This window comes from Amblyomma americanum, chromosome 2 (assembly GCF_052857255.1).
Source record: "Amblyomma americanum isolate KBUSLIRL-KWMA chromosome 2, ASM5285725v1, whole genome shotgun sequence".
NCBI lineage: Eukaryota > Metazoa > Arthropoda > Arachnida > Ixodida > Ixodidae > Amblyomma > Amblyomma americanum.
Window position 1 is genome coordinate 213999843 of NC_135498.1, and position 12532 is coordinate 214012374.

At 51.2% G+C, this 12532-nt stretch overlaps 1 protein-coding gene across 1 annotated transcript in view; it reads right to left on the bottom strand.

The window, feature by feature from the left end:
- Positions 1 to 2533: 2533 nt before the first annotated feature.
- Positions 2534 to 12532, bottom strand: part of LOC144120360 (uncharacterized) — an 81901-nt gene continuing 71902 nt past the window's right edge. Inside the window, exons 3-4 of the mRNA XM_077652723.1 lie at positions 3021 to 3104; positions 2534 to 2738 (exon numbers count right to left, since the gene is read on the bottom strand). Coding sequence (XP_077508849.1) covers positions 2534 to 2738; positions 3021 to 3104 — 289 coding nt within the window. The remainder of the gene's footprint in view (positions 2739 to 3020; positions 3105 to 12532) is intronic.

The window sequence follows — 12532 nt, forward strand, 5'->3', positions numbered from 1 at the left end:
TTCAGCGCGCCATGATCAATTTGAACAGCATTTTTTTTCCTCTGTTCAGATGTGCTGTATTGGCTAGCTTGTCTTTGGCAAGAAATGTCGCGCATTTTTGTTTGTGGTTTGTCGTAACTCCTTGCTTTCTCTCCAACGTCCAGCTGGCGCTTGGTTAGTTTGTTTGTGCTGTGTCGTCGTGGTTTTATGGTGCACAGGCAACTCAGGCCAACATGCGCCAAACTCAATGCAAGTAAAATTGTTTTCTGCAGAATTTTTTAGAAATAATGATTATCGGTCGTGTAGGGGGCGTAAAACATTGTTTTGTATTATTAATGAGGAAGGAAGAAAGAAATTTTAGTAGCGGCTAATATTTAAAGCTTTGAAGAAGGTCGGGTGGTCTCAGCAGGCATCCTTGGCTGTGCAAGAATGTTCAACCTTCCAACCAGTAATACGGTGGAGCAGATGCCGGCAGAATAAGCAAGGCTAATCCCACCAGTAGCATTCAACACCTCAACTCAACTCCAGCCAGTAAAACAAAACCTCGGGCTTCTTCTCAGGAATGAGAAGGTGGCTGAGTTGTAGAAGAATGAAGCGAATAAGTGGGTAAAAATTTAGGGTTTGTTCAGGAAACCTGTTTCTCTTAAAAAGCTAAACACGCAGGATATGTCGGCAATTGCATCTTCTCCAAAGAGCAACACTGGGTGTAAAGGAATGTGCAGATTATAAAACTGAGTAAAATATTTTTCCTAAGCTTTTCAAGTTTTCTGCATGAGTATAAAATCTCATTTACTGTTAGCTCGTCTCCACATTTTTGACACACAGGTTTTTCCTCTTTTGTCAATAGAAAGTTGTGTTGTGACTTGTGTGTCGCCTTGGGGGCGTGGAACCGGTACGGACATGGCTGTACCATTCACGCACGCGCTCTTCTTGCTGCAGGCTTAAAGTCTCTTCGATTTGGCTGAACTGGCTGCACTAGTTCCGCAGTAGTTCCGCCACCGTGCAACGAGCGCGCAAGACCGGTTCCAGCAGTTCACAACACTAGCGCCGCACTGTCGCTGTCAAAACGAATAGGAAAGTTTACAAAATGTGCAGGCCTTGTCGTCTGCAGCGCGTCGCCAGCGTCGCTTCGCCGGCTCCCTAGGCGGATTCTTTGTGCCAAGTGCTCCACTGATTCGTGCTGCGTTTTTTCTTTTTATTGTGCGGTGCATCGGACTTTTCGTGCGTGTGTCTATAAACGCGATCGATATGGCTTCCTGCTTGCAAGCGGCTATGGAGCTGTTAGAGTCCGACAGCGACGAAGAATTCGACGAGATGTGCATTTTGGTTGCATGTGGTGTCGTCAGAAACAATCGCCATCGTATCCCTGGCTACTGTGAAACTGTAGTGGGCACGTACTTCGAAGTGGAGTTCAAGAGACTCTTCCGGCTGTCTAGAAGGACTTTCGATGAGCTGAGCGCTCGCTTCATGGCATCCGCCTTCTTCCCCGATGCTGTACAAGGAAGGCGGCAGATTTCGGCTGAAAAAACATGCCTGACAGCTTTAGTCTACATAAGCTCCCAGAGCTCAATGTACTCTATTGCCGATAAATTTGACGTGACGGAGTCGTCGGTGCACGTCTGTGTCAACCGAGTCGTCAAGTTTTTGCCCGCCATCAGGGACGAAGTAATCTGCTGGCCTGGCAGCGCGGAGATTGCCCGCGTGAAAGCTGGATTCCTTGCGAAGAGTGGTGGCAGGGGGCCCCCGAACACTATAAGGTGCATCGATGGATGTCATGTGGAGATCCTCAGGCCGGATCAATCTGCACATTCTTACTACAACCGGAAAAAGTTTCCGTCCGTCATACTGCAGGGGATCTGCGACGATAAAAACAGATTCACGCACGTGTTCGTCGGTTTTCCAGGATCAACGCACGATGCGCGTGTGCTGAGAGAAAGCTCCTTCTTTCAGAACGCATCCGCAATGTGCGACGGTGGGTATCTTCTTGGGGACTGCGCTTACCCGCTAATGCCGTGGCTCATGACCCCCTTCAGAGACAACCAGAACAGTTTTCCTTCCTGGAAAAGAAACTTCAATGGAAGGCATAGCCAACAAAGGGTGACCATTGAAAACACTTTTGGACTGTTGAAGCAGCGCTTTCGGAGGTTGTACTTCGTTGACGCCAAAACTGTAGTACAGAGCTGCTTCCTTGTAATGGCTGTTTGCGTTTTACACAATTTTTGTATAGAAGAAAGGGATTTTTTAGAAGAGTTGGAGACTTTGCCGCCTTTCGACGATGCAGGAAACCGAGAGCCAACAGGACATATTGACCCTAATTTGTTAGGCTACAGTGAGGCTCTGAGGGAATACATTGCAAAGCAGCAATGCTAAGGCGGCCTTGTTTTCATGAAGATATGCTACTGCCATGCTACTGCCATGCTGTCTGTGTAGTGCTTGCACGAATTCTAGTGCTGTTCAAGTTGAAGTGAGTAAATGCGGAAACACATTTTGAACGTTTCTTTTTCATTTGGGATATGTAGCACACACAGGTCACGAAACACCAAAGTGCAAGTGTTTATTGCTTATTAGTTCGCATGACCTCAATCAGCATATCAAACTTGGCCATGCGCTCCTCGTGGCGCTTCGCTCTGGCTGCGTCCAATTTTAGCAGCGTTTCAGCAAGGACACTGTTCGAGGATGTCCTCTGCCTCTTCCTGCGGGGCATGCTGGCCGGCACCTCCTCCATGTCCCTGGAGGAGTCGATGTCTTCTGCGGCCACACTTTGCACACATGAATACAAACATTACATCACTTTCTGTAGTTTCCACCAAATACTTCACTAGGAAACCAGCTGCACAAGAATGGACACATACGACATGCTTCTTTTGCTCTAACTGCTTAGGAAAATAAGAAGCATTGCTTACAATGTAAATGTTATTTCAGCTTGTAGTCAGTGCTTAGCCCTGTCATGTGTGTTCCTTCTCATGTACCAAATTTAGTCTGCCAATCCAGTTGTAAGCCTACCTAGAAAGACATGCATTTAATGTAATTAGTATACTTACTCTGAGTTTCCTGCAGAGACTCCAGTCTCGAGGAGTGCTGGCGGTCGAATATGGTGCTCCTTCTCCAACACCTTGGCCAGCTCCCTACATGGTGTAAGTTCTATTAGAACTATTCAGCAAGTCAGCTAGACATTTTTTGAACTGGGTACTCACTCCTCATACTCGCATGGCACACGGTGGTGCCCCGATGTATTATTTTTTGTTCGCGCTTTTTTATAGCTCCGCTCCAGCGACTTCCATTTGTTCTCCACCTGGACAGCCGAAAGGGTGCCTCTAAACTCATCATTGAGGAGGTTTTCCAACTTCGTCCACCGCATTTTTTTGTCCTAAACAAATCAAGCTAAAACTGAAACACGTACTGCAGCAACTATTAAATTCAACTGCAAAAACAGGGGTCACATTTCCAAAAGCATGCTGGGATGAAATATGGAATGCACTTTGGTTGGTATTACAATGATTGCCAATGCATTCAAATACAGTAACGGGTCGGAAAAAATTCTCCCACTTTTATCAGACATTTTTTTTTTGCGTTTGCAAGCATGCTCCATAGAATCGGGGATGGACACATACCTGAATCCCCCTTTCTGGCCAACCAGATCTTTGAGGTCGACATATTTGTCAATTAAAAAGCCCGTTCTTGCGCCGCTCCAAAGTTCGAAATCTGCTTCCGCAGAAGCAGGTGCAACGGTCTCTGCTGTGATGACCCCCATAATGCGCAGGTCCACACGGGACGGAGAGGCAAAGAGACACCGTATGGCTCAGTTTAAACAAACAGGTATATTCAATAATTACACATGATTAAGGTTATACATCAGAGGCTGGGGCGTCCGAGCTTACGTGCCGACGACTTCATGGGGGCGATGGAGTGGCTCCGGAGTTGGGCTCGAGCGGTTGCTGGCAGAAGCTGCACGCCGTCGGGCTTCGGCGCTGAAGGCCCTCTTCGCGAACGATGTCGTCCTGAGCGTGTATGCAGTAGAATTTCAATAGTCGTCCGTTTCTTCGGGGATGGTTCACAAACCCTTCCTCTAGTGTCGTTCGGCTTGGAAGATGAACAGGAGGCGAGCTTGTAGATGATGACAGCAGAGCATAATTTTACAACAGAACAAACTTTGCACTTCTTTACTCATCGACCGGGCAGGTTAGTGCCTAAGTAGCATCACATTACATGCTAAGCATGGAGCCCCAGCTCAGACTGGACTGCATCCGTTTACATGCGCTTTTAAGCACTTGATTAACAAAGGACTAAGGGAGGTCATTTCCAGTGGCCCGCCCAAAGCATCAATTCTCCAATCCAAAATAACATGCGAGATGGGGACAACCCCATTGGGTTGGGCTTAGCCTCGAACCCAGAGTCTGTTAACAATACAAACTAAATAAACAACAAAAACGCCACCACTCTCTCTCAAGTGAGAGTATACACAGGCTCTCTCTTCGGAGCTAATTCACTAGCGCCTGTCTTTCCACATTCTTGGCGAGTACTGCCTGTCCGCCATGACAGGTGTCCGTCACGGCCCTTCTGGGAAGCTGTGGGTGCCTTCCCGGCGATAGCCCACGACAAAGGGGGGGGGGGGGGGGGGGGGGAGGGAAAGAATGTTGTCTTCGCGGAAGCGCATAGCGTCGGCTGTGGTACGGCGCGTTCTGGCCCGCTGACAGCTCCCTTGTCCTGGAATGTGCCCGGAAATTGGGGAGGATAAAGCCTGTTTCCCCGGGGCGGCGGCGGGTCCGGTTTTTCTGGTCGTCACTCAAAGAGCATGGCTGGGTAATTGATGATGCCGCTGTCACGGGTCTCCGTCTACGCCGCGCCATCGAACGTGGATCCTCGCAGCACACACGGAATGTCACACTCGCTCACCCTCCAGAAGAATGTTCTCCGAACATTTGAGTCCACGCAGCTCCCCTTGTCTTTCTGAATCGCCTCGCACAGTGCGTCCGACAAAACACTTTTCGCTGCACTCAACACCACTGCACAACACCATATGCCTCCGCTGTCAATACTGGCGTCTCCAGGGGCAGCACTGATCTTCTTTTACAGATAAACATGAAACTCAGCACCCAAGCCTCTCCTTTCTAGTCCAAACTGGACGAAATAAATTTACCACAGTTACAAAGGAGCTCCCACTTCTAGCACGATCACGGCACAGACAAAAATATAGATAACGAAAGGAAGTAGGGCAGGTTCTGCATGCGCTCTGCATGCTCTCCTGTGAAGGTGTTACTTAATGACAGAAAGGTTTAACTACCAACTCCGATAACTTAACACATAAGCACATAGCAATGTTATGAGCTGTGGCATTACACAATTCTAACCAGTTCAAAACTCCGCTCTGTTTACGCCATTAGTCCGACTTAGCTTTCCGATTTCGCAGCGGATATCGGCCTTCATGAGTCATACTAAGTAAGTCTGTGCCCCTTTGTCTGCTTTGGGACTCGCGAGGGCTCGTGGCAGGAGCCTCCCCTGGCGTTATCTGCGCGGCAACCTCGCGCGCTTCTTCTTCTAGCAATGCATGAAGTAAATCCGGTGGCATTCTGGCCGTCACCTCTGGCGCCTGCCGAACAGATGCAGGAGAGGGCGTTTCTTGCGAACTATCTGCGCGCTCCGCTTCACTTCTGTCCCCATAAAAATCCGCGCTTTCCCTTTCCTCATTTCGTGAATACTGAACCGGTGCCGACTTGAGGCGATTTGCGTGTATCCTTATCAAGCGCCGGTTCACGTCTCGGACTCTGAAGTTTACCGGAGAAAGCTTCTCGACAACCTCGCACGGTCCTCTCCACTTCGTCTGGAACTTACGAGCTAGCCCAATCTGCCTTTGGCAGTTTTCAATGTACACGCTGTCCCCCACATTAAACGGCGCGTCTCTAGCACTGCGATCGTGCACCTCCTTCCTGCGCTTCGCCGCTTTCTTTAAGGACTCCTTTGCGATGTCCCTCGCCACTTGCAAGCGCGATTCTAGCTCAACCTTATAGTCGTCCAGTGAAGCGTATGGGACACGACGGGGGCCCTCTGGCACCTCACTAGGCTGGTCCGGGTCTCGGCCGTAGAGAAGAAAGAATGGCGATTCGCCCGTGCTCTCGTGTGCTGCGGAATTGTAGGCAAACATTGCATACGGGAGCCACAAATCCCAGTCCCGCTGGTCGCGCGAAACAAAATGCGACAGGAACCCGGCCACGGTTTGGTTCAGTCGCTCCACCGCGCCGTTGCAAGCCGGATGGTACGGTGTTGTCTGCTTCTTAGCGATCTTAAGCAGCTCGCAAACTCTCCTCATTAGCTGCGACACGAAGTTCGTTCCCCGATCTGTCAAGAGTTGCCTCGGGGGTCCATGTCGGAGCACGATCTGTTCGACAAATGCTCTTGCAACCGTGTCTGCCTTCTGATCTGGGAGTGCTACCGCTTCCGCGTATTTTGAAAGGTGGTCGACAAATACTAAAATGTACTTGTTTCCGGAAGTGGTCGTGGGCAATGGGCCCATTATGTCCATACCTGTCCGCTCGAAGGGAGCCGAAACCTCAGGGAACGGCTGAATTGGAGCTGGTCTTCGTCCCTTGGGTGTTTTTCTTTCGAGACAGGAATGACACTTCGCACAGTAGTCTCTAACATCCCGTCGCATGCCACTCCAAAAGTACAAACGCTCCACACGCCTGCGTGTCTTCGCTACGCCAAAATGACCGGCGCATGGCGCATCGTGAAACGCGCGAAGAACCCTTTCTGTCCACGACCGAGGTATGACGACTCTCTCCCAAGCGGTTTTCTCTGGTCTCCCTTTCCTGGTTGGCCTCGTGTGCCGACACAGGGTGCCGTCTTTGCCAATGAAATAACCTAGCTGTTCGGGGTGAGACGGTGCGCCCTCTAAGCTTTCGATTATTCGCTTCAGGTCAGGATCTTTGCACTCCTCTGTGCGTAATTCGGCGGGGTCGACTACGGGGACAAACTCATCTATAGCTGCCACGGCAGCTGTGCGGCTGAGTGCATCAGCATTCAGAAGTGTCTTTCCTGACTTGTGCTCAACTTCAAAGCAGTATTCCTGCAGGTGTAGATTCCATCTAGCGAGTCGCGAGCTAGGGTCCCTGACACTCATCACCCATTTCAGAGGATGGCAGTCTGTGACTAGCTTGAATTTGCGGCCGTAAAGGTAGCATCTGAAGTGCTTTACTGCCCAGACAACGGCGAGGCACTCCCTTTCCGTAGCTCCGTACTTTTGCTCTGTGGGGCTCAGCTGTCGGCTAGCAAAAGCAACGGGATGTTCTTTGCCCTCGATAACCTGAGATAGCACGGCACCCACTGCGAACTTTGACGCATATGTGGCCATAACGAAGGGCAAATTAAAATCCGGGTGGCGCAACAGCGGTGCACTCATTAGCTTCCTTTTTAGGGCCCCAAAAGCATTCTCCGCGTTTTCGTCCCAGCGAAAGGCGACATTTTTGGCTGTTAAGGCGGTGAGCGGCTTAGCGAGCTTGGCGAACTCCTCTATGTGCCTTCGGTAGTAACCGATCAGGCCGAGAAACTGCCGGACCTGGCGGACGCTAGTCGGGGATGGAAAATCCGAGACACACCTTAGTTTCTCAGGGTCCGGTCGCACGCCGTCAGCTGAAACAACGTGCCCGAGGTATTTCACCTCGTTTTTGAGGAATTGGCACTTGGCTTCAGCTTGAGACCCGCTGCTCTTAGTCGCACCAAAACCTGCTCAATATCGCGCAAATAGTTATCAAAACTGTCACTGTATATGATAATGTCATCCATATACACGAAGCACAGCCTTCCCAGAAGACCTGCCAGGATAACATCAGCGGTTCTCTGCCAGACAGCAGGGCTGTTGGCCAGACCCATCGGCATTCTTTTCCATTCATAGTGCCCTGAGGGCGTGTTGAATTCCGTTTTCTCGGCATCTGCCGGATCCATTGCTATCTGCCAGAATCCCGCCGCCATGTCCACTACCGTGAAGTACCTGGCAGAGCCCAGCTGAGAAAGCGTCTCCTGTATATTGGGGATGGGGTATGGATCGATGCGAGTTACGGCATTTAGTTTGCGGTAGTCCACTACCAATCGATACGAGCCATCTGGCTTTTCCACCAATAGTGCTGGTGCTCCCCAGGGTGACTTTGAGTGTTCGACAATGCCGCGATCAATCAGGTCCTGCACCTGCCGCTCCATCTCCTCACGTTGGGAGTAAGGAATCCTGTACGCACGCTGGTAAACGGGCGATGAAGTGCCGGTTTCTATCCTGTGCTTTATAACGCCACAGCAGCCCAAATCCAGGTTGGACGCGGCGAATACCTCCGAGTAGTCGTTCAGCAAACCAGCCAGAGCCTCCCTCTCCCTGGATTTTACGTGAGAAAGATCGAACGACACCTTTGGAGCAGCCGAAGGACTAGCATGCTCTACAGTTGCGAGTACCGTATCGGTGGGCTCACGTTGCTCTATCGCAGAGGTGAAGAAAGCCAATGTTTTGTTCTTAGGAAGGCTCAGTGGCTGCTGGCTACAGTTAACCACCCGTAGGGGCACTCTGTGGGCGTCATTAACTGTCACGAGGCACGCGGCTGCCTTCAGGCCATTGCTGAGAGAGTCGACCGGCTCAAGCACTCCCACGGCGCCGCTCTCTACATCTGAAGGCACAAACGCGTACAAAATGTGCTCCGACCAAGGAAGGACGACCGCCTCCTCGACCAGCCGGACGGCAACCCGCGAATATACCTTCTCCAATGATCCCACTGTTTGACGGGTGTCAATATCGGTAATGCGAATCTCAGCCCCTCTCCTGTTCAAAAACGGAACTTTTGAGCCGCCCGCATTAACCTCTTCCTCAGAGAATGAGACTACTACCTTCCCTTTTCTCAAAAAATCCTGCCCTAATATACCTGACACTCCGTTTGGCAGAGACACCGTGTCCGGGCATACGTAGCAGGGGTGCTCCAATGCAATTCCGCCGAGAGAGAAGTGTAACCGGTAGAGTCCACTTATGCCAAGAGGATCCCCCGTTATGCCTACAAATTTGGTTGCCATACCACCAGACGCTTCCAACACCTCGCGGTCCCCCTTCCTTCGAAGCGTGTTAAAACTGCTCTCCTTAAGCAATGTCACCTTTGACCCCGTATCTATCAACAATTCCATACAACAACCATTTAACTTGCAACGCACAACAGGGCATGCCTCGTCGGCCACACAAACTACCACCACCTCATCATCTACTGCTCCCTCCCCACGCTCCTCAGGCTGGGGAGGACTAACTAGTTTTTTGACTCGGTATCTGGAGCCCCGCTGTAGGCTTGCTTAGGGCGTGTCTCGCCTGCTTCTCTTTGTGGCTCCCCACGGCGCACGTTTTGGCAGAACCTGGCGATGTGTCCGCGACCCTGGCAAGCGAAGCATACGATTTCTTCAAAATCTCGCATACCGCGCCTGTAGCTTTGTGGCGGTCTCCGGTTTCCAGCGAATGGGCGCTGTTGAGCGCGCGCTTCAACCTGGCATTCTACCTGCTGAGATAGCAGCTGTTCTAAGCGATCTAACCGCTCTGTCAAGAGAGCAACCTCAGGGTTGAGCACCGCTCTCTCTATGACGCGTACTCTCGCTGCGGCTGTCGTTAACGCCTCATTTTGTTCCTCATCCAATGCGGCCTCCACGGCTTGGTCGAAATTGCTCGGCTTGCGCGAGAGCACGAACCGGCGCACGGGGTCTTGCAGACCAGCCACGAACAAAGCGGTCATTTCCTCTTTAAGTATATCCTCCGCGTATTTCTTCTTAAGCTGGTCTCCTTCCTCCTCCCTGCTTAACGTATCGCGCGCTAAGCGCTGAAGCCGCGACGCAAACGTTCGCACGTCCTCCCCTACCATCTGTCCGGCGTCACGGAACCTCTGTACTCGCACGTGACGTGGTTCAGTGTCAAAATGCTCAAACGCGAGCTTCTTAAATTCCGCAAATGATTTTGTGGATTTTACTTTTTCGTCTCGCCATGCAAAATCATGAGCAGCTCCTGCCATCTTACACCTCGCCATTCCCAGCATTTGAGCATCGGACCATCCCCCCATTTTCCCAATCTCTTCTAGCATGGAAAAGAAATCGCAGATTGGAACCCCTGTCTTATCTCCCGTAAACGTCGGAATGACGCTTCCTAATGCCAGCATGCTTGCTCCGAGCGACGGCTGTGGAGTGGGAGCTCCCTCAGATACAGTCATTTTTTTTTTCAAGCCCTCCAGTGCCTCAAGCCTCTCAAATGGGGGAAAAAGTCCCACAATCAGTCCCGTGATTCCCTTTTGATTACAATTTTGAAGTCATGAATGTCACAGCATTCAGAGGACATTTGCTTTTGAGACCCCACTTCTGACACCAGTGTGATGACCCCCATAATGCGCACGTCCACACGGGACGGAGAGGCAAAGAGACACCGTATGGCTCAGTTTAAACAAACAGGTATATTCAATAATTACACATGATTAAGGTTATACATCAGAGGCTGGGGCGTCCGAGCTTTCGTGCCGACGACTTCATGGGGGCGATGGAGTGGCTCCGGAGTTGGGCTCGAGCGGTTGCTGGCAGAAGCTGCACGCCGTCGGGCTTCAGCGCTGAAGGCCCTCTTCGCGAACGATGTCGTCCTGAGCGTGTATGCAGTAGAATTTCAATAGTCGTCCGTTTCTTCGGGGATGGTTCACAAACCCTTCCTCTAGTGTCGTTCGGCTTGGAAGATGAACAGGAGGCGAGCTTGTAGATGATGACAGCAGAGCATAATTTTACAACAGAACAAACTTTGCACTTCTTTACTCATCGACCGGGCAGGTTAGTGCCTAAGTAGCATCACATTACATGCTAAGCATGGAGCCCCAGCTCAGACTGGACTGCATCCGTTTACATGCGCTTTTAAGCACTTGATTAACAAAGGACTAAGGGCGGTCATTTCCAGTGGCCCGCCCAAAGCATCAATTCTCCAATCCAAAATAACATGCGAGATGGGGACAACCCCATTGGGTTGGGCTTAGCCTCGAACCCAGAGTCTGTTAACAATACAAACTAAATAAACAACAAAAACGCCACCACTCTCTCTCAAGTGAGAGTATACACAGGCTCTCTCTTCGGAGCTAATTCACTAGCGCCTGTCTTTCCACATTCTTGGCGAGTACTGCCTGTCCGCCATGACAGGTGTCCGTCACGGCCCTTCTGGGAAGCTGTGGGTGCCTTCCCGGCGATAGCCCACGACAAAGGGGGGGGGGGGGGGGGAGGGAAAGAATGTTGTCTTCGCGGAAGCGCATAGCGTCGGCTGTGGTACGGCGCGCTCTGGCCCGCTGACAGCTCCCTTGTCCTGGAATGTGCCCGGAAATTGGGGAGGATAAAGCCTGTTTCCCCGGGGCGGCGGCGGGTCCGGTTTTTCTGGTCGTCACTCAAAGAGCATGGCTGGGTAATTGATGATGCCGCTGTCACGGGTCTCCGTCTACGCCGCGCCGTCGAACGTGGATCCTCGCCGCACACACGGAATGTCACACTGCTGAGGCAGAGGCATCTATACCGCTTTCTTCGGAAGCACATTGTTGGCCGGCAGGTACGTGCTCAGCTTCAAAATAAGGGTGTAGCGTTCGCCGTCTGAAAAAAAAAACAATGAGAACGAGCTGTAGACGCGCAAACTTAGCGAGGTGACCGAGAAATCGCATAGGGTGCATTTCCCTTGACAGCACAAGTCTGTGGTGTTAGCGTGGTGCGACTTTGCTTGCGAGTTCCAAAATGCTTCCTCAGACGGTCAGTACGAGCGCAAGTACGCGCAATTCGTGTACACGTAAAAGAGAATCCAGAATTTAATGTTTGCTGTTCACTGCTTGAAGCCATAGCAAACAAACAAAACCGCGCACGTGCTTACCACGTTTTTTCGGTAAGCCATCGAACAACACTCACCTGCTCCCTTGTACAGGTATCCATTCCCATCAGGAATGTAAGAACCATCGCTGCTAAGAACCGCCGTCACGGTCCTGTTACTGTCGCCCACAGCTATTTCAACCGTCGTGTGCTGCGCGCTGGGAAATACACCTGCCATCGTGAACTGGCTGGCACTTGCTCCGAAGTGAGTGCAGCGTAGTCGTGAACTCGCCGAGAACTAGGCCTGCATTTGCCCGAAAAGAAGAGGAAAGTGCAGAGGGCGCGCGCTGCATTGGCAAACGTATACGACAGTGCTGCACTCTCTGAACTCGTGCAGCTAGTGCAGCCAAATCGAAGAGACTTTTAGCTTCGTACAAGTGCAAGCCAACATTTCCTGAAGAATGAACTCAACGGCTTATCTGTACACCAGTCGCCGGACGGGGAAGCATCGTTCATCTGCCCGCCATGGACAACTGCCAACTTTGACCGCAACGAAAGGATCAGGAGGTGTGCTTCAACGCTGAATTTGGCCGCTGCGCGCTTCCGCCCAACGAACCTTGGACCGATAATCCTGTCGGCTACAGACTACAAAAGGCGCGGAACTTCACTCAGCAGTTGGGGCGTGAAACCGGTACGGACATGGCTGTACCATTAACGCACGCGCTCTTCTTGCTGCAGGTTAGTGGCA